We start from the raw sequence: 23,252 nt of genomic DNA on the forward strand, positions 1-23,252 counted from the left end.
CTCCAATACCCACCACCTGGATCCCCCAACCTCCCACCCCCTGCCCTTTCAAAACCCTCAGATTGTTTTTCAGAGTTCATAGTCTCTCATTGTTCACCTCCCCTTCTAATTTCCCTCAACTCCCTTCTCCTCTCCATCTCCCCTTGTCCTCCATGCTATTTGTTATGCTCCACAAATTGACTTTCTCTGCTTGACTTACTTCACTCAGCATAATCTCTTCTAGTCCCGTCCATGTTGCTACAAAAGCTGGGTATTCATCCTTTCTGATGGAGGCATAATACTCCATAGTGTATATGGACCACATCTTTCTTATCCATTCGTCCGTGGAAGGGCATCTTGGTTCTTTCCACAGTTTGGTGACCGTGGCCATTGCTGCTATAAACATTGGGGTACAGATGGCCCTTCTTTTCACTACATCTGTATCTTTGGGGTAAATACCCAGTAGTGCAATGGCAGGGTCATAGGGAAGCTCTATTTTTAATTTCTTGAGGATTCTCCATATTGTTCTCCAAAGTGGCTATAGTGGCTGTACCAACTTGCATTCCCACCAACAGTGGAAGAGGGTTCCCCTTTCTCCACATCCTCTCCAACACATGGTGTTTCCTGTCTTGCTAACTTTGGCCATTCTAACTGGTGTAAGGTGGTATCTCAATGTGGTTTTAATTTGAATCTCCCTGATGGCTAGTGATGATGAACATTTTTTCACATAGCTCTATTTTCTTATCCAATCTGATATAATCAGCCACGGATCAAGAAGGGAACCTTATACCTGGCATGGTCCAGAGCTTTGCCATCTCTTCTACTGCGTATTTCTAGAGAACTCTACCCCAAATCACTGTGAAATGATATCTACTCTTTTCCTCCAGTACAATATACAGATAGAATGTAGCACAGTGGTTAAGAAAAGACTCTGGATCTACACTCTTTGGCTCAGACCCTAGTTTTGTCACTGAGTAGTGGTCTTTGGCAAGCCTCACTGACTCTCTCAATGACTCAGTTTATTCATATGTGAAATGGGAGAATTATAGGAGGGTTTGTTGAGGGTTTAATCATCCACATAAACTGTTTTACTTCTGGCCTATAGTAAATGTTAGCAGTATTATTAGTACAAATAAAACATTTCTCTAGAACAGACACCACATGGGTTACCCTCAAAACCTCTAGTCTCACAAGTGCAACTTTAGGCTCAGTTTCCTGGGACTTTGGATGGCCTACTTGTTAAAGTTTATATTGTCCTTCCCAGTTTTCTCTGCTTGTCTGATCTGACTTCCAATCAAACTGCCCCTATGAAAAGCAGATTGAAAGTGAGATCCCAGACATTTGGTGGTTACAATAGACAGAGAGGGCAAGAGGATGAATTATGATTCAGTCTTAACTAATCTTTCCTTAGAAAAGCTAAGCATGCTTTGTGGTCGTTAACCTGCTCACTGTCCCAGCACTAATTAGAAAAAAAGAAAGGAGGAAAAAGACATACACAGCAATTGTCTTTTTCTTTCCTAATACACTGAAGTGTGGGGTGGCTGAATAATAAGAGGCACAGAGAAAGCAGCAGTTCTAACTGCCAGGTCAGACACCATGTAGCACTTCTTCTTAGATGGTCTCCTGTGTTCTGTGAATACCTGCCAGATCATAGTCTTCAAGTGCTACTAAATTTTATCACCTCCAGTGGTGGGATGCTCACTGTACATCCTAACCAGTTTATTCTGTCTCAAGACAACTTAAATTAAAAAAAAAAAAACCTCTCTTAAATTCTTATTTATTCTGAGCCTTAATAAATGTTAGTTATTAACAGTTTTTCTTCTGGACCCAACTGCTGACTTATATTGAACTCATGGTTGACTAATGCTTCCTAAATCTCTTTAAATTATGCTGTCTAGGGTCACCTAGGTGGCTTGATGTGTTACGTGTCTGCATTCGGCTCAGGTCATGATCCCAGGGTCAGGGGATCAAGCCCCACATCAGGCTCCCTGCTTAGTGGGGAGTCAGCGTCTCCCTCTGCCCTTCTCCCTGCTTTCCTGCTCTCTGAAATAAGCATATTTTAAAAATAGCCTGTCTAGAAGCTGCATCTCTCTAAGCTGTCCTTGAACTCTGTCTCCATCTTGATTTCTTAGACCAAACTGCAAAACCTTACGTTTGTTCTTTTATTTTTTTTATTTTTATTATTTTTTTAAAGATTTTATTTATGTATTTGTCAGAGAGAGAGAGAGAGAGAGCACAGGCAGAGAGAGTGGCAGGCAGAGTCAGAGGGAGAAGCAGGCTCCCTGCGGAGCAAGGAGCCTGATGTGGGACTCGATCCCAGGACGCTGGGATCATGACCTGAGCTGAAGGCAGCTGCTTAACCAACTGAGCCACCCAGGCATCCCACCTTACGTTTGTTCTTTTTTAAAAAAAACCAATTAGTCAATATATGGTACATCATTAGTCTTTGATGTAATGTGCAATGATTCATTAGTTGCATATAACACCCAGTGCTCATCACATCATGTGTCCTCCTTAATGCCCATCACCCAGTTATCCCGTCCCCTACCCACCTCCCTTTCTGCAACCTCAGTTTGTTTCCTGGAGTCAAGAGTCTCTCATGGTTTTTCACTACCTACCTCCCTCACAGCCAACACAGTATGGCAGGCAGAGCTACCAATGGTGGTATTCTCTCACAAAGGGAGAGTCCAGTGTTACCACATTTGGATTCAAATCTGAAATTTGTCCAAGGCTCCGGAAACTGAAGCACATGACCATTATTTGCTAAAGAAAGACCATCAACTTAAAAATGAACCCAGGGACTGGTCCTAGCTTAGCATAAAGAAAACCAACTGACCCATACCCATGGCCTTTTACAACTAGGTCTGGAAGTCAGCTCCAAGAAAACCAGATAATGGAGTCAAGTGAAAGTAGGAAGTGGGTCTAATGAGAATTAGGCTGAAAGCTAAGGGAAATTGGACAACAGTCTTCTTTCTTCTTAGAAGGTTCAATCAAGAAGAAAGCTGAATGAGTCAAAGATCAGGGATTTAATACTAATTAAAGGCAGGCTATAAAAAGGCTAAGGGCTCTAGGTCATAAAGTAAAGCATGTGAAAGAGTAGGGGGGTGGTTCACTCATTGCTGGAGATGACTCTCAGCATATACTTCACTGGTAGGCTCATTTGCTGGTAGGTCATTTCCATTCAGAGAGAGATAAGCTTCTTGGTCATTTTTGGGTTGGTTTTCTCTAAAAAAAACTACTGAAAAATTAAAAAAAAAATAAACTTCAGGAGAAGTCTTAAGTCTCTTTACTCCCCAGTCATGCTCTGAGTCTGCAGAGAAGGCACAATAGGGGCACCTGGGTGGCTCTGTGGGCTAAGCCTGTGCCTTCAGCTCAGGTCATGATCTCGGGATCCTGAGATAGAGCCCTGCATTAGGCTGTGTGCTCAGCAGGGAGCCTGCTTCCCCCTCTCTCTCTGCCTGCCTCTCTGCCTACTTGTGATCTCTGTCTGTCAAATAAATAAATAAAATCTTTTTTTTTTTTTTTTTAAAGAGAGAAGGCGTAGTTGGGATGAGCCAGAAGAGGGTGGAAAAGACTAAAGAATACCAGAGATATAGGCTTGCAGAAGAAATCTAAGGTCAGTACAAGTTATGCAGGCTGTTAACTAGGATATTGAATCTATCAAACAGAGCACAATAGACAGCTGAACAATTATTCCATCTAGATTATTTCCCTTAGCTAAACCTAGGGCTAAGGACCCAGCTAATCTCCCTAAAGGCACGGTGTTAAGTTGTGCCATGATGATAATGCATACTGATTTTTTGTGCATTGTGATTCCCATGTTTATAAGAAACTCTCACAAGCATTCCTTTGCTTTACACATAGAATAACCCTGCGAGGTAAGCAATGATATATTGCCATCCCATTGTGCAGAGAAGTTAACAGAAGGAAGCTCAAAAAAGCTAAAGGACATATGTTCTCAATAAAGACCAACATGTAGATGAGGCTCTCCTAACCCCTACTTTCTTTTTTCTTTTACCTATGGTCCTGGGCAGTATATTTGAGGAGCTCAGCCAGTTGTAAGGGATACTTGCAGATCTTCTGCACAGGAGTCAAAAGGAAACCATCAATAGCAATGTCGATCATCTGCTGCAAGAGGCGACAGGCCTCAAAGAAGTGCTGGTAGCGGCTGTCCTTCATTAGTTTAGAGAGTTCCATGCAGGCATCCAGGTGGTTGTTACAATATTCAGAGTATATCCAGAATCCATCTTGCTATGAACACAGGAAAAATGGAAAGAAAAAAAAGTTTACTGATAATTCCAAAATAAGTTTTGGAGAAATGAAAAAACAGATCTTGTCCTTACCTAGAAATATTAAAATGGTAACAATGTGAATCTTTCCTAAATTGATTCATAATTTTTATAATAAAATAAAGAAATCATTTGGGAAGTAGACAAACTATAAACATTTGTATAGAAAAATATAAGTAGGAATAGTAGTGAAATTCTATTAAAAAATGGTAATGGCAGAACACCGCTCCTCACAAAAGTGAAAACACAGCAATAAAATTCTGGCAATGGATTTTATTTTATTTTTTCAAGTTTTTATTTTAATTCCACTTAGTTAACATACAGTGTTAGTTCAGGTGTACAAATATAGTGATTCAGCAATTCCATACATCACCACCCAGTGCTCATCAAAACAAAGGCACTTCTTAATCCCCACCGTCTATTTAACCCATCCACCCACCAACCTCCTCTCTGGTGACCATCAATTTGTTCTCTATAGGTAAGAGTCTGTTTCTCGGTTTGTCTCTATTTTTTTTTCCATTGCTCATTCGTTTTGTTTCTTAAATTTCACATATGAGTGAAATCACATTGTATTTGTCTTTCTCTGACTGACTTATTTTACTTAGCATTGTATCTTCCATCTCCATCTGTGTCTTTGCAAATGGCAAGATTTCATTCTTGTGTGTGTGTGTGTGTGTGTGTGTGTGTGTGTGTGTGTGTCTGTCTGTCTGTCTTACGCACCACATATTCTTTACCCATTTATCTACTGATGGACACTTGGTATGTTTCCATATCTTGGCTATTGTAAATAATGCTGTTATAAATGTAGGGGTGCGTATATCCTTTTGAATTAATGTTTTTGGAATTTGGGGGTAAATATCAAGTAGTGTGGTTATTGGATCTTAGGATAGTTCAATTTTAACTTCTTGAGAAACCTCCATACTTCTTCCACAGGGGCTGTACCAGTTTGCATTCCCAATAGTGCAAGAGTGTTCGTTCCTTTTTCTCTACATCCTAGCCAGCACCTGTTGCTTCTTGTGTTAATTTAGCCATTCTGAAAGGGGTGAGATGGTATCTAATTGTGGTTTTGACTTTTGCTGATGATGAGTGATATTGAGCATTCTCTCATTTGTCTGTTGGCCAACTGTATTTCTTTGAAGAAATGTCTGTCATGTATTCTATCCATTTTTTAAAATTGGATATTTTGCCTTTTGGGTGATGAGTTGTATCAGTTTTTTACATAATTTGAATACTAACCCTTTATCAGATATGTCATTTGCAAACATCTTCTCCCATTCAGTAGGTTGCCTTTGACTTTTGTTGACTGTTTCCTTAGTTGTGTAGAAGCTTTTTATTTTTATATAGTCCCAATAGTTTATTTTTGCTGTGGTTTCCTTTGTCTCACGAGACATACCTAAAAAAGTTTCTATGCTGATATCAGGGACATTATTACCTGTGCTCTCTTCTAGGATTTTTATGGTTTCATGTCTCACATTTAGATCTTTAAACTATATTAAATTTATTTTTGTTTATGGTGTAAGAAAGTGGTCTAGTTTCATTCTTTTGCAGGTAGTTGATCAGTTTTTTGTTGAAGAGACTGTCTTTTCCCCATTCGTTCCTGCTTTGTCAAAGGTAACTGAACATATAATTATGGGTTTATTTCTAGGTTTTCCATTCTGTTCTATTGACCGATGTGTCTATTTCAGTGCTAGTACCATAAAGTTTTGATTACTATCACTTTATAATTTAATGTGAAGTCTAGAATTGTGATAACTCCAGCCTTGCTTTCCTTTTTCAAAATTGCTTTGGCTATTTGAGGTCTTTTGTATATCCATATAAATTTCAGGATTATTTGTTCTAGTTATGTGAAAAATGTTGTTGGTATTTTCATATGGATTACATTAAATATGTAGATTTGTTTGGGTAGTAGAGACATTTTAACAATATTCATTCTTCCAACCCATGGACATGGAATGTTTTCCCATTTATTTGCATCATCTTCAATTTCTTTCATTGGTCTTTTATAGTTTTCAGACTACAGTTCTTTCACCTCTTTGGTTAGGTTTATTTCTAGCTATCTTATTTTTGGTGCAGTTATAAATCAGATTGTTTTTCTTTATTTCTCTTTATGCCTCTTCATTATTCGTGTACAGAAATGTAACAGATTTCTGCACATTGATTTTTCATCCTGCAACTGCACTGAATTCATTTATAAGTTCTAGCAGGCTTTTGGTGGAGTCTTTCAGGTTTTCTAATTAGAATATCATGTCACCTGCAAATAGTGAAAGTTTTACTTCTTCCTTACCTATTTGGAAACCTTTCATTTCTTTTTGTTGTTTAACTGCTTTAGCTAGGGCTTCCAATAATATGTTGAATAAAAATGGCAAGAGAAGACATCCTTATTTTGTTCCTGACCTTAGGAAGAAAGGTTTCAAGTTCTTCCCAGTGAGTACGAAGTTAGCTGTGGGTTTTTAAAATATGGCTTTTATTATGTTAAAATATATTCCTTTTAAACCTACTTCCTTGAAGGCTTTTTATCATGATTTGATACTGTACTTTGTCAAGCACTTTTTCTGCATCTATTGAAATGATCATATGGTTTTTATCAATTGTCTTATTGTGATACATCATGTTGGTTGATTTGAGAATATAAAACCGCATTTGCATCCCAGGAATAAATCCCACTTGATAGTGGTAGATGATTTTTTAAACATATTTTTGGTTATGGTTTGCTAATATTTTTTGAGTATTTTTGCATGTATGCTCAGCAGGGATATTGGCCTGTAGCGTTCTCTCTCTCTCTTTCTGGTGCCTTTATCTTATTTTAGTGTAAGGGCGATACTGGCTTCATAGAATGAATTTAGAGGTTTTCTTTATTCTTTTATTTTTTTGGAATATTTCAAGAAGAATACATATTAACTCTTCTTTAAATGTTTGGTAGAATTCTCCTGTGAAACCAATTGATCCTAGACTTTTGTTTGCTGGGAGTTTTTTTAATTACTGACTCAGTCTCTTTGCTGGTAATCAGTATGTTCCAGTTTTCTACTTCTTGCAGTTTTGGTAGGTTATGTGTTCCTAGGGATTTATCCATTTGTTGTATTTGTTCTATGTTCCCTAATTTTGTGGCATACAGTTTTTCATATTTTTTAAACAATTGTTTGTATTTCTGTGCTGTTGGTTGTTATTTTTCCTCTTTTAGTTATAATTATAATTATTTCAGCCCTCTCTGTCTTTCTCTCTTTGGTGAGTCTGGCTAAAGGTTTATCAATTTTGTTGATCTTTTCAAAGAACCAGCTTCTAGTTTCACTGATCTGTTCTATTGATTTTTTTAGTTAATATATCATCTATTTTTGCTCTCATCTTTTTCACTTCCTTCCTTCTGCTGGTTTTGAATTTTATTTGCTGTTTCTTGTCTAGTGATAAAGGAAATGTTCAACTATTAATGTTTGTGGACCCTGCTCCTGGGCTCTAAGGGAAGCTGTACTTTTATAAGAATCAGAACGACTTCACCAAACTTCAAAGTATGGGCTCTATATATGCCCTGAGCACACATTGTGCATCTGTTTTGTAGCAAATACCAAAAAAGAAATATTTCAAACTAGAGATAGGAGTAAAAATCTCCCCAAGTTCTATTTCCAGAGCTCTGAAGCCTGCAAACTTGCATATACTAAAAGTATAATATAAAGTTTGTAATTTTCTGAAATGTCCTTCATCATGATTTGTTTACTTTTGAAACAAAATAAAACAAACAAAATGTATATAACCCTGTATAAACATTCCTTTTCTGGAGCACTTTCTTCCATGTTAAGACTGTGTATCTTGTGCTTTTGTCCTTCCTTGGGCCTGAATAAAACTCTCTTCCTTTAAAAAAAAAAAAAAAAAGAAATTCTAAAAGGTTTTATTTTCTTCCAAGTTTTTATTGTAAATTCCAGTTAGTTAACATACAGTGTGATATTTGCTTCATGAAAAGGATTTAGTGATTCATCACTTACATACAATATCTAGTGCTTATCACAAGTGCTCTCCTTAATACCCATCTGGTTACCCACCATTCCTCTAGCAACCCTCAGTTTGTCCTCTATAGTTAAGAGTTGGTTTTACAGTTTGCCTCTTTCCCCCTGTGTTCACCTGTTTTGTTTCTTAAATTCCACATGAATTAAATCATATGGTATTTGTCTTTCTCTGATTTATTTCACATAAATGGCTCCATCCATATCATTGCAAATAACAAGATTTTGTTCTTTTTGTGGCTGAGTAATATTCCATTGTGTATGTACACACACACACACACACACACACACACACACGGATGTATACTTCTTTATCCATTTATCAGTCAGTGAATATTTGGACTCTCCATAATTTGGCAAGTCCAATATTTGGACTCACCATAATAATGCTGCTATAAACATCAGGTGCATGTATCCATCTGAATTAGTGTTAATGTAAACTTTTCTAAATACTTAGTAGTGCAACTGCTGGATCATGGGGTAGTTCTATTGTGACCTTTTTGAGGAACCTCCGTACTGTTTTCCAGAGTGGCTGCACCAATTTGCACTCCCACCATTAGTGTAAGAGGGTTCTCCCTTTTTCCACACCCTTGCCAACATCTGTTGTTTCCTGTGTTATTTACTTTAGTTATTCTGGCAGTTGTGAGGTGATATCTCATTGTTGTTTTCATTTCCCTGATGATGAATGATGATAAACATCTTTTCATGTATTTGCTAGCCATCTGTATGTATTCTTTGGAAAAAATATATATTTATGTCTTCTGCCCATTTTCAACTGGATTATTTGTTTTTTAGGTATTGAGCTTGATAAATTCTTTGTAGATTTTGGACACTAATCCTTCATCAGATACAAATATCTTCTCTCATTCTGAGGGTTGACTTCTAATTTGATTATTGTTTCTTTCACTGCGCAGAAGCTATTTTATCTTGATAAGGTCCTGAGAGTTCACTTTTGCTTTTGCTACCCTTGCCTCCAGAGATGTGTATAGTAACAAGTTGCTATAACCTATGCCACAGAGGTTGCTGTTTGTGCTCTCCTCTAGGATTTTGATGGTTTCCTTTCTCATATTTAGGTCTTTCATCCACTTTGAATTAACTTTTGTGTATGGTGTAAGAAAGTTGTCTAGTTTCAGTCTTCTGCATGGTGTTGTCCAGTTTTACCAACATCATTTGTTGAAGAGACTGTCTTTTTTTCCCATTGGATATTATTTCCTGCTGTGTTGAAGATTAGATTGACCATACACTTGTGGGTCCATTTCTGTGCTTTCTATTCTTTTTTTTTTCTTTTAAAGATTTTATTTATTTATTTGACAGAGAGAGATCACAAGTAGGCAAAGAGGCAGGCAGAGAGAGAGAGAGAGAGAGAGAGAGAGAGGAAAGCAGGCTCTTCGCTCAGCAGAGAGCCCGATGCGGGACTCGATCCCAGGACCCTGGGATCATGACCTGAGCCGAAGGCAGCGGCTTAACCCACTGAGCCACCCAGGCGCCCCCTGTATTTTCTATTCTGTTCAATTGATCTGTGTCTGCTTTTGTGCCATACCATACTGTCTTGATTATTACAGCTTCATAACACAGCTTGAAGATCAGAGTTGTGTTGTCTCCAGCTTTTCTTTTCTTTTTCAGTATTGCTTCAGCTATTTGGGGTCTTTGTGGCTCCATTCAAATTTTAGGATTGTTTGTAGTAGCTCCATGAAAAATGCTGGTAGTATTTTGATAGGGATTGCATTAAATATATAGATTACTCTGAGTAGTATAGACATTAACAATGATTTTCTTCCAATCCATGAACATGGAATGTCTTTCCATTTCTTTGTGTCCTCTTCAATTACTTTCATCCGTGTTTTACAGTTCTCAGAGTACAAGTCTTTCACCTCTTTGGTTAGCTTTATTCCTCAGTATCTTATGTCTTTGGTGCAATTGTAAATAGGATCAATTTCTTAATTTCTCTTTCTACTGCTTCTTTATTGGTGTACAGAAATGCAACAGATTTCTGTATTTTGATTTTGTATTGTGTGAATTTACTGAATTCATGTTATCAGTTCTAGCAATTTTTTGGTGGAATCTTTCAGGCTTTCCACATAGAAAGCCTCATGTTGTCTATAAAGAGTGAGAGTTTTGCTTCTTCCTTGCCAATTTAGATGCATTTTATTTATTATTGTTGTCTGATTGCTGAGGCTAGAACTTCCAATACTATGCTAAATAATAATGGTGACAGTGGACGTCCATCCCTGTCTAGTCCTTCACCATAGAGAAAAGCACTCAATTTTCCCCATTGTGAATGGTATCAGCTGTGGGTTGTTTTTTTTTTTAAGATTTTATTTATTTATTTGACAGAGAGAGACCACAAGTAGGCAGAGAGGCAGGCAGAGAGGAGGAAGCAGGCTCCCTGCTGAGCAGAAAGCCCGATGCGGGGCTCGATCCCAGGACCCTGGGATCATGACCTGAGCAGAAGTCAGAGGCTTTAACCCACTGAGCCACCCAGGCGCCCCTCAGCTGTGGGTTTTTTAATATGGCCTTTATGATGTTGAGGTATGTTCCTTCTCACCCTACTTCGTTGAGGTTTTTATCAAGATGAATGTTGTATTTTGTCAAATGCTTTTTCTGTATCTATTGAGAGCATATGTGAGCATATGATCATATTTCTTATCTAGTTTCAGTCTTCTGCATGGTGTTGTCCAGTTTTATCAACATCATTTGTTGAAGAGACTGTCTTTTTTTCCCATTGGATATTATTTCCTGCTGTGTTGAAGATTAGATTGACCATACACTTGTATCTATTGAGAGCATATGAGAGCATATGATCATATTTCTTATTTCTTATTTCTTATCTCTTCTCTTATTAATATGGTGTATCATCTTGATGGATTTGCAAATATTGAACTGTTCTTGCCGACAATGAATAAATCCCACTTGATCATGGAAAATGATTCTTCTACTGTACTGTTGGATTCGATTTGCTAGTATTTTGTTAAGAAATTTTTGTGTCCATGTTCATCAGGGATATTAGTTTGTAGTTCTTTCTTAGTGGCATCTTTGTCTGGTTTTGGAATCAATGTAATGCTGGCCTCATAGGATGATCTTGGAAGTTTTCCTTCTATTTCTATTTTTTGGAACAGTTTGAGAAGAATAGGTATTAAGTCTTCTTTAAATGTTTATTAGAGGAATAGCTCTGGATCCAGATAGCACCTAGATAGCTCTGTCGGTCAAATGTCTGCTTTCAGCACAGGTCATGATCCCAGGGTCCTAGGATCAGGTCCCTTATTGGGTTCCTTACTCAGCAGGGAGCCTGTTTCTCACACTGCCTGAGGCTCTCCCTGCTTGTGCTTGCTCTCTCACTTTCTCTTTCTGAAAAATAAATATTTTATTTGACAGACAGAAATCACAAGTAGGCAGAGAGGCAGGCAGAGAGAGAAGGAAGCAGGCTCCCCGCTGAGCAGAGAGCCCGATGCAGGGCTCGATCCCAGGACCCTGAGATCATGACATGAGCCGAAGGCAGAGGCTTTAACCCACTGAGCCACCTAGGCACCCCTAAATATATAAAATCTTAAAAAAAAATAAATGTTAATAGAATTCTCCTGGGAAGCCATCTGGCCCTAGACATCGTTTATTGGGAGATTTTTGTTCACTGATTCAATATTTTTGTTGGTTATCAGTCTGTTCAAGTTTTATATTTGTTCCTTTTTTATAGTTTTGGCAGTTCATATGTTTCTAGGAATTTATCCATTCCTTCATATTGCCCAGTTTGTTGCATATAGTTGTTCATATATTCTCTTGAATATTGTTTGTATTTCTGTTGTGTTAGTTGTGATCTTCTCTCATTTGTGATTTTATTTATTTGGGTCCTTTGTCTTTTCTTTTTGATAAGTCTGGATATGAGTTTATTAATTTTATTAATTTTTTCAAAGAACTAGCTCTGTTTTCATTGACCTATTATATTTTTTGTTGTTTCTGTGTCATTTATCTCTGCTCTCATCTTTATTCTTTCCTTTCTTCTGCTGGTTTTGGGTTTCTATTGTTCTTTTTCTAGCTTCTTTAGGTGTAGTTTGTGTATTTGAGATTTTTCTTGCTTCATTTTTTTCTTTTTCTTTTTTTTTATTAAGTTCAGTTAGCCACTGTATATTACATCATTAGTTTTTTTTTTTTATTTCCAGCATAACAGTATTCATTATTTTTGCATCACACCCCGTGCTCCATGCAATCCGTGCCCTCTATAATACCCACCACCTGGTACCCCAACCTCCCACCCCCCGTCCCTTCAAAACCCTCAGATTGTTTTTCAGAGTCCATAGTCTCTCATGGTTCACCTCCCCTTCCAATTTCCCCCAACTCCCTTCTCCACTCTAAGTCCCCATGTCCTCCATGCTATTTGTTATGCTCCACCAATAAGTGAAACCATATGATAATTGACTCTCTCTGCTTGACTTATTTCACTCAGCATAATCTCTTCCAGTCCCGTCCATGTTGCTACAAAAGTTGGGTATTCATCCTTTCTGATGGAGGCATAATACTCTATCCCCAGGGGTACAGGTCTGTGAATCACCAGGTTTACACACTTCAGAGCACTCACCAAAGCACATACCCTCCCCAATGTCCATAATCCCACCCCCTTCTCCCAAACCCCCTCCCCCCAGCAACCCTCAGTTTGTTTTGTGAGATTAAAAGTCACTTATGGTTTGTCTCCCTCCCAATCCCATCTTGTTTCATTCATTAGTTTTTGATGTAGTGTTCAACGATTCATTAGTTGCATATAATACCCAGTGCTCATCAGAACACGTGTCCTCCTTAATACCCATCACTTGGCTAATACCTCCCCTCTGAAACCCTCATTTTATTTCCATAGTCCAGAGTCTCTCATGGTTCGTCTCCCTCTCTGATTTCTCCCTTCAGTTTTCCCTCCCTTCTCCTATGGTCCTCCACGTCATTCATTATGTTCCACATATGAGTGAAACCATATGATAACTGTCTTTCTCTAATTGACTTATTTACTTAGTATAATACCTCTAGTTCAATCCATGCTGATGAAAATGGTGGGTAATCATCTTTTCTGATGGCTGAGAAATATTCCACTGTATATATGTACCACATCTTCTTTAATCATTCATCTGTTAAAGGGTATCTCAGCTCTTACAGTTTGGCTATGGTGGACATTGCTGCTATGAACATCGGGGTGTCTGTACCTCTTCTTTTCACTACATCTCTATCTTTTGGGTAAATATCTTTACTGCAATTATTGGATCATAGGGTAGCTCTATTTTTAACATCTTAAGGAAACTCCATACTGTTTTCCAGAGTGGCTGTACCAACCTGCATTCCGACCAACAGTGTAAGAGGGTTCCCCTTTCTCCACATCTTCGGGTACATTTGTTATTTCTTGACTTGTCGATTTTTGCCATTCTAACTGGTATAAAGGGGTTTCTCATTGTGGCTTTGATTTTTATTTCTGTGATGGGTAGTGATGTTGAGCATTTTTCATGTGTCTGTTAGCCATTTGGATGTCTTCTTTGGAGAAGTGTCTGTTCCTGTTTTCTGTCCATTTTTTGGACCAGATTATTTGTTTTTTGGGTGTTGAGTTTGAGAAGTTCTTTACAGATCTTAGATATCAGTCCTTTTTCTGTATTGTCATTTGCAAAAATCGTCTCCCATTCCATGGATTGCCTCTGTTTTGTTGACTGTTTCCTTTGTTGTGCAGAAGCTTTTTATCTTGATGAAGTCCCCAAAGTTCATTTTTGCTTTTGTTTCCCTTGCTGTTGGAGATACGTCTTGAAAGAAGTTGCTGTGGCCACTGTTGAAGAGGTTACTGCCTATGTTCTCTTCTAGGACTTTCATGGAATCTTGTCTCACATAGAGGTCTTTCATCCATTTTGAGTTTATCTTGTGTATGGTGTAAGAGAATCATCGAGTTTCATTCTTCCCCAGCAGCACTTATTGAAGGGACTGTCTTCTCCTTGTTTCTTGAGGAAAGCCTGTATTGCTATATACTCCCCTTTTATGACCGCTTTTGCTGCATCCCAGAGGATTTTGAGGGTTCTGTTTCACTTTCATTTGTTTCCATATATTTTTTTTTAATCTCTTCTTTAATTTTCTGGTTAACCCATTCATTCTTTAGTAGGATTTTCTTTAACCTCCATGTATTTCTGGTCTTTCCAATTCTTATCTTGTGGTTAACTTCAAGTTTCATAGTGTCATGGTCTGAAAAGATGCATCATATGATCTCAGTCTTTCGCTATTTGTTGAGTCCTGATTTGTGAACCAGTGTGTGATCTATTCTGGAGAATATCCAATGTGCACATGAAAAGTATGTGTATTCTGCTGTTTTAGGATGGAATGTTGTGACTGTATCTGTTAAATTCATCTGTTCCAATATGTTCTTCAAAGCCACTGTTTTCTTGTTGATTTTCTGTGTGGATCACTCTAAGTGGGGTGTTAATATCTCCTACTATTATTATATTACTATGAATTAGTTCCTTTATGTTAATTATTAACTGTTTTATATATTTGGATGCTCCATGTTGGGTGCATTTATATTTACAATTCTTATATCTTCTTGTTGGATTGTCCCGTTTATTACTGTATAGTATCTTTCTTTCTTTTAATTTTTTCAATGTTCTAGAATTAATTGTTTAGTATCTTTCTTTTTCTCTTTTTATAGACTTTATTTTGAAGCCCATTTTGTATGATTTAAGTATTGCTATCTGGTTTTCTTTTGAATCCAGTTGCATAATAAATATTTCTCTATCCCCTCACTTTCAATGTGTAGGGGTCCTTGGGTCAGAAATAGGTATTTTGTAGGCAGCACATAGCTGGATCTTTTTTTTTTTTTAAATTCATACTGTCATCCTATCTTTTGATTGGACTATTTAGTCCATTATATTCAAAGTAATTATTGATACATATTTATTGCCATTTCATTATCTGTTTTATAGTTATTTTTGTAGTTTTTCTTTTATTTCTTTCTTCTCTCTTCCACAGTAACTGTTTTTCTTTAGTGATATACTTGGGTTCCTTACTGTATTATTTGCATATCTTTTACTGGTTTTTGATTTGTGGTTACCATTCAGATTATATGTAACATCTTCTGCATATAGCAGTGTATATTAAGCTGTGGGTGCTTAATTTTGAACTCATTCTTTACTCCTTTCCCCTCCACATTCCAGATATTTGGTATCGTATATCCTTTTGTTTTGAGTTTGTCTTGACCGAAATTTACAGCTATAATTAAGCATGTTTTGCTTTTGTATTCTCTGTTTGTCATACTCTTACTTGGGATTTTTGGATTCCACTTACAGAATGCTCCTGAACATTTTTTGTAGGTCTGGTTTAGTGGTCATGAATTCTCTTAACTTTTGTTTGCCTGGGAAACTGTATCTCTCCTTGTATTCTGAATGATAGCCTTGCTGTATAAAGTATTCTTGGCTGAAGATTTTTTTTGACTTTCAGCACTTTGAATATTTAGACTACATCCTTCTGGTATACAAAATTTCTTCTGAAAAATCCTCTGACAGTCTTTGGGTTTTTCTTTGTTAATTTAATTACTGTGTGTCTTGGTGATGACCTCCTTGGGTTGAATTATTTTGTTGCGGAGGGGAATCTCTGTACTTCCTGATTCTAGATCTCTTTTTCACTCCCCAGATTTGGGAATTTTCCAGCTATTATTTTTTCAAATATATTTTCTGCCCCACACCCTCTTCTTCTGGGATCCCTGTAATGCAAATGTTATTACACTTGATGGAGTCACTGAGTTCTCTAAAGCCTATTCTCATTATGCAGTATTTGTTTGCCTTTCACCTTTTCAGAACAACCTAATTTTTAAAAAAGCAAAATAGCTTATTAAATCTACATTAACATATTAAAATGAAAAATCATATGATCATTTTTGTAGATATATAAACATTTGAAAAAACACATATATGATAAAAAGCCACCAATACACTAAGATTAGAAAGAGAAGCCTCCAATATGATAAAGGTCAACCATGAAAAAAACTAAAGCTAATATCATTCTTAATGGTAAAATACTGAATGCTTGCCCCTAAGACCAAGTACAGATGTCTACTTTCACTATTTCACCAGTGCAATAAGACAAGAAAAAGAAAGAGAAGGCATATAGATTGGATATAAGGAAATAAAAACTAATGTAGCATTGTGTATTAAAAAATTGAAAAATAAATTAAATGAAGAAATAAACTGTCTTTGTTCAGAAATGATATATGATCATATGTGTATACAATCCTAAAGAATCTATAAAAAATACTATAACCAATTATTAAATTAAGTAATATGTCAGGATTCAACATCAATACACAAAAATCAATTGTATTTACCTTGTGTTTATCAATTATTTATTTATCATAGCAACAAACTATAGGAAATTAAAATAAAAATACTCTTTACAGTAGCAACAACAACAAAACAAAAACCAAACCAAAACAAACAAAAAAAAAAACACAAAAAACAAACCAAAAAAAACCACCTAGAAATCAATTTTTAAAAATAAATTCAAGATTTATACCATGATAACTAGCAACAATGCTAGAAGAAATTATAGAAACATAGATAGGTATATGTTCACAGAGCTGAAAGCCTACAAATTTTCCCAAAATTAAATCTACAAATTTATTTCTATCCTAATCAAAATGTTGGCAATGCTTTTGCTTGTTTGTTTTTTGGAAGAGCTTAAGCAAGTTGATTTTCCTCCCAGTTTTATTGAGAAAAGGTGGACATACATCACTGTATAAATTTAAGGTGTATAGCATGATTGTTGAATATATATTATAAAATGATTATATAATAATAACATCCATCATCTTATATAATTACAATAAAGAGAAGAGAAAGGGGTGCTTGGGTGGCTTATTGGTTGAGTCTGACTCTTGATCTCAGCTGAAGTCTTAATCTCAGGTTCATGTGTTCTAGCCCCATATCAGGCTCAAAAAAAAAAATTATTCCCTGTGATGAGATAAATTTATATAGAAAAACAAATCACCTATAATAGCCAAAATTGTTTTGAAGAAAAATTAATTTGAAACACACTACCTGCTTTTAAGACTTGTTATGAAGCTATATTAATCAAGATAGTGTGATTTTTTTTCAACCTATGTATGGTAGTAGATGTTAGCTAGACTTATTGTGATCATTTTGTGATCATTTTGCAATATATACAAATATCAAATCATTATGTCATGCACCTAAAAATAATTCATTATATGTCAATTATATCTCAATTAAAAATAGCAATAAGGGGTAAATACCCAGGAGTGCAATTGCAGGGTCATTGAGAAGTTCTATTTTTAATTTCTTGAGGAATCTCCACACTGTTCTCCAAAGAGGCTGCACCAACTTGCATTCCCACCAACAGTGGAAGAGGGTTCCCCTTTCTCCACATCCTCTCCAACACATGTTGTTTCCTGTTTTGTTAATTTTGGCCATTCTAACTGGTTTAAGGTGATATCTCAATGTGGTTTTAATTTGAATCTCCCTGAGGGCTAGTGATGATGAACATTTTTTCATGTGTCTGATAGCCATTTGTATGTCTTGATTGGAGAAATGTCTGTTCATATCTTCTGCCCATTTTTTGATATGTTTGCCTGTTTCGTGTGTGTTGAATTTGAGGAGTTCATTATAGATCCCGGATATCAACCTTTTGTCTGTACTGTCATTTGCAAATATCTTCTCTGTACCCCAATGTTTATAGCAGCAATGGCCACAGTCGCCAAACTATGGAAAGAACCAAGATGCCCTTCAAAGGACGAATGGATAAGGAAGATGTGGTCCATATACACTATGGAGTATTATGCCTCCATCAGAAAGGACGAATACCCAACTTTTGTAGCAACATGGACAGGATTGGAAGAGATTATGCTGAGTGAAATAAGTCAAGCAGAGAGAGTCAACTATCATATGGTTTCACTTATTTGTGGAGCATAACAAATATCATGGAGGACAAGGAGTGTTAGAGAGGAGAAGGGAGTTGGGGGAAATTGGAAGGGGAGGTGAATGAGAGACTATGGACTCTGAAAAACAATCTGAGGGGCTTGAAGTGGCAGGGGGGTGGGAGGTTGGGGTACCAGGTGGTGGGTATTATAGAGGGCACGGATTGCATGGAGCACTGGGTGTGGTGAAAAAATAATGAATACTGTTTTTCTGAAAATAAATAAATTAATTTAAAAAAAAGGAAAAAACAAAATGAGATAAGGAGATAAATATTCAAAACAAAAAAAATAATAATAAGGAATAACAATATGGTATTTGGATATGAATATTCACACAGGTCACTAGAATACAATAATGTCCTTAAAAATAATCTCTTATATATATCACTGATTTTTGACCAAAGTGCCCAAGTAATTCAGTGTAGGAGTTAAGTTATTTCAATAAGCCATGCTGGAACAAAACTAGATATCCATGTGGAAACAAATTAACTGTGACCCTTATTTTGCAACATATATAAAAATTACCTGATAAAAGATCAGAGACCTACATATAATAAACAAAACAAAATAACTTTTATAAGAAAACAGGAGAAAATTTTGTGACCCTGGGCTAGGCAAAGTTTTCCTAAATAAGACCCAAAAAGACATGAATCATTAAAGAAAAGAGTGATAAACTGAATTTCAACAAAATTGAAAGTTTGTGCTTTTCAAAGACACTGTTAAGAAAATGAAAGGCTAAGCCACAAACTGGGAGAAAATCTTCCCAATTCATATATCTGACCAACTACTTATGAACAGTAAATTAAAAATCTCTCAAAACTGAATAAGAAAGCAACCTGCTTAGAAGTGTGGAAAAGACATGAACAGACATTTCACCAAAGATTTTATACAGATGGCAAATAAATACATGAAAAAATGCTTTACATAATTTGCAATTAGGTAAATGCAGATTAAAATCACAAGGAAATGTCACTATATACCTATTAGAATGGCTAAAAAACAAACAACAAAAAGACACCTAACATGAAACCTAGTAATCCCACAGATGGAAGGAACCTAGCAAACAACCCAGATATCCTGGACTCCACTAGTGAATGAATGGGTGGTATATTCACACAACAGAATGTTATTAATAAAAAAGAACCAACTACTGGTACATGCAACAACAGAATGATATCAAAGGCACTCTGGTATATAAAAGATGATAAACACAAAGACTACTACTGTATCATTCCATTTTTATGACACTGTAGAAAAAGTAAAATTACGGTGACTGAATGCGGATCACTGTTTAGCCAGGAGTGGGAACAGGGAATGGTTACAAAGAGAGAATAAGAAAACTTAATGAAGTGGTAGAAATGTTCTGTATCTTGATTATACGGTAGTTATACAACTATATATATTTGTCAAAATTCATCAAATTGTACACAAAAATTGGTGAATCTTACTATAGGTAAATGACATCTAAATAAAGCTGATAAAAATGACATTGTAGAAGTGAATAAGAAGGTAAACAATCTAATATTTTTTTAAAAAGGCAAACTAACATGTAAAAGAAATGATAATATACATGATCAGGTAGGCTTCATTCTAACAATACAATAATTTAACATATAAAAATCATTCAATCCAAATCCACTGCTTTAATATATTAAAGGGTAGAAGCACTGTGATCATTTCAACAGATCAGTGGTTCTTTTTGTCCTCCAGGTGACATTTGACAATGTCTGGAGACATTTTCGTTGTCACAACTCAGTGGTGCTGGGGTACTACTGGCATTCAGTGGGTAGAGAACAAGAATGCTGTTAAACAGACCACAATGCACAGGGAAGGCTCCAACAAAGAACTACTATTCTATATTCTATTTCCCAATCAACACTGTGATTATGATATCTATATATATTGCTATAAGTTACATACATCTAGTCTGTTATTTACTTAACTACGTACATCTAGTCTATTGTTCTTTGCAACATAATATTCTACAGTAAGCATCCCCTATATGTTTTTTATTCATCTTTTGGTGGTAAATAACTAAATTGCTTCTAATTGCACTCAACCACACACAACACCACCATACAATTAACAGCCTTACAAATGCTCCCTCATGAACCTCTGTAAGAATTTCCCTGGGATATATATGGAAACACTATTTCATATATATTTTGTAAGATACCATGTCAACACTATATCATATACATATAAATACTACCCTGGTGCTTTCTGACATGACTGAACCATTTTAAATACTGTGCAGAAAAAGTTAACATATCAGGCCTGAGACTATGATTCTTAGAAAGACCTCCTTGGAAGATTGGCTCTTGGCTGGTATCTTGGAATGTGGATTTCAAGAGGGGTCTCATCATTCCCTGACATGAGTGGTTCACTATGCCTTCACAGTTTATATACACAATGTGGCTTATGCTGAACACCTGCTTCTCATCTGAGAATCTGGAACTTTGGTACATTCTAGGCAGAGCATGCCCACATGACCAGCCCCCACAAAAATCTTGGGTACTGATTCCCTAATGAGTTCCCTGATAAACATTTCACATGTATTGTAACAACTCATTGCAAGGGGAACTGAGTGTATCTTATGTCACTCCACTGGGAGAGGTATCTTGGAAGCTTGTCCCTAGATTTCTCCAGACTTTGTGCCATGTGCCTTTTATTTCTGCTGATTTTTCTTTGCATCCTTTAGCTATAATAAATCATAACCACAAGTGTGACTATATACTGATTCCTTTGAATCTTTCTAAGAAATCACTGAACATAAGATCAGTCTTATGAAATAGTCCCCCAACAAACATACGGGGAATTTGCAAAAAGATTTACTCCTAGTTGCACACTTTTCTGTGTCATTTGAATTTTGTATCATGTGCACATAATTTTGTATCATGTGCACCTCTTTAAAAATGAATATTTTATGCAAAGGAGAAGAGTTGGAAGAACAACTAAGTCCCCTGTGAATGAACCCCCTCAAAAAAATTAGAGAAGCACAGAAGTGTACAATGAATGCTTCTTATATTCCAGATGAGGAAGCCCAAAGAAGGTAAGGGACTTACCTAAAATTACCTAGACAGTCATTACAGACACAGGACTCAAATCCTTGCTCTCCTGTTTCCTAGTGCTCCTTCCTCTAAGTCACATGACCCCTTTTCCTACATTTATTACTTCCTCTACCTTATTGTTCTCCTCTAAATGCCATAAAGGGGTCTATTTTCATGCTACTTTCATACTTCTCAGATCCCTGGCTTGTCCATGTAGTTTCCAAAACAATAAGTTCCATAGAAACTGATCCCAGCAGGTACAGAATAAAGAAAGTGAAGAAAATTCTACTGGTAGGTTTCTTGAAGGAGAGGAAAAAGGGAAGGGAATGGTTAAGAAAAAGTCCTAGACCCTTCCTCAGTACCTTCCTCAGTCCTCACACCCTGGCAAGAAGGTTACATCAGGGTTGTAGGAATCTATCCAGACCACAGGAAAAAGAAGCTGAGCATGACCATACAGTTCATACACTCCTTCCATTTCTTCCTGTCCCCTTTCCAAGGGGAAGATACTTACGTGCTCCAGGAAGCAGGGTCCTATCTCACTGAGGTGGGGGTCATCATTGTTGTACTGTTTCTCCAGGTCTCTCACGAAGCCCATCTGAAACCTGTAGATGTCTTCAATGTTCCCAAAGATTACTTTCAGTTGCTCATCACTGAACATGTCCCTTCTCTTCCGGCATTGCTTCAAGTAGCCCTGCAAACAAAGGAGAAGCCCAGGATGAAGATGTTCCTGAATCCAGGAACTTTACCATTTATTAAGCACTAAGAAGGTTCAATTCCTACTTTATGAAATTGACACAGAATAATCATTTCCATTTTTCATATGAGGAAATTGAGGTTGAAAGAAGGAAGTCCCTCTACCAGTGAATTATTAGGAAAGCTTCATCACAAGCAAATTTCTTCAGAGTGCAGAATCCAGAGTATAGAGCTTTCCCCACCATTCTCTATGACAAGGACCCAAAAAGCCATAGGGCCCTTTCTCAGAAGCTGATCAAACACAAATATTTTTTACTCATTTTAGGAGTTATTAGATTTAGCTAGATCCATTAACATCTCAAAATTTCCCATTTCTTATAAGACCAATCTAAATCGTATTAATAACATTAACAAAAATTTGGAAACAGAAGCTAAGTTAGGAAAACTTTGAATTAACAAATACAAACCATTCCTTAAAGATAGCTGACCAGCAAAGATCATTTGGATGAGCTTGGCAAGTAAGTCCACAAGTGCCTGGGCATGGTATTTAACAGAGTGAGTACTCAGGACACATTCATGAATAAACATATGAATTAATACAGCTAACCATTGATAAAAGGGTAAATTCAATAAAAGAGATTTTTGATCTGATAAGAGAGTACTAAGATAATACAACCAGACTCAGGGCACAGTGTAAGTCAGGGTAGAAAAAGAAAGAAAGAATTAAAAAAAAAAAAAAACTTCCATTTTGAACCAACTGGTGTAGACTGCTAATGGCCACTGTGTTCATTAGATATTATTAGTGCATGAAAATATTCTTGGTGAGACTAAATTATGGTCATTTACTTTCATCTAAAAGTTAAATGTGATTTTTGTAATTGGGGTCCAAATGAAGAACATTATAATGACTAACAACTGTCTACACCTCCACTTTGTCTCCTCTTTATACAGCTTCCAATGTAACCATCATCTAGGCATACCCCAGGAAAATTCTCATTCCTGACTTCAATGCCCTTTACCAACACCAAGCAAAATCTCACTTCCATGATCACTTCCCACCTTCCAATTCAGCCATTAAATACTATGTGTCTTTCAACAACTTGCAAATTAATAGTCTGTGCCTGTGTTGATGTTTAACTAATGGCTGGTGTTCTCTTTGGTTGACATGCTCAAGATGTCCTGTATTTATTCATATTTAATTCCTGATCAGGAGAAATATATCCTCTATTTCCAGAATACCCTAAGTACTACTTCTTTCAGTGAAGTAATTCCCGAAATTCTGCCTCCCTAGTAATCATCCCTAGACTAAGGGACAGAAAAATAA

The 23,252-nt window shown here is 36.5% G+C and overlaps 1 protein-coding gene across 10 annotated transcripts in view; it reads right to left on the reverse strand.

Annotated features, from left to right (window-relative positions):
• Window positions 1-23,252, reverse strand: part of ARHGEF9 (Cdc42 guanine nucleotide exchange factor 9) — a 202,995-nt gene that overhangs the window by 53,880 nt on the left and 125,863 nt on the right. For all 10 annotated transcript variants that reach the window (XM_032330550.1, XM_032330556.1, XM_032330554.1 and 7 more), the window contains 2 exons: window positions 21,747-21,926; window positions 3,998-4,230 (listed from right to left, as the gene is read on the reverse strand). In XM_032330550.1, the coding sequence (XP_032186441.1) occupies window positions 3,998-4,230; window positions 21,747-21,926 (413 nt within the window). The remainder of the gene's footprint in view (window positions 1-3,997; window positions 4,231-21,746; window positions 21,927-23,252) is intronic.

Source organism: Mustela erminea, chromosome X (assembly GCF_009829155.1).
Source record: "Mustela erminea isolate mMusErm1 chromosome X, mMusErm1.Pri, whole genome shotgun sequence".
Classification (NCBI taxonomy): domain Eukaryota; kingdom Metazoa; phylum Chordata; class Mammalia; order Carnivora; family Mustelidae; genus Mustela; species Mustela erminea.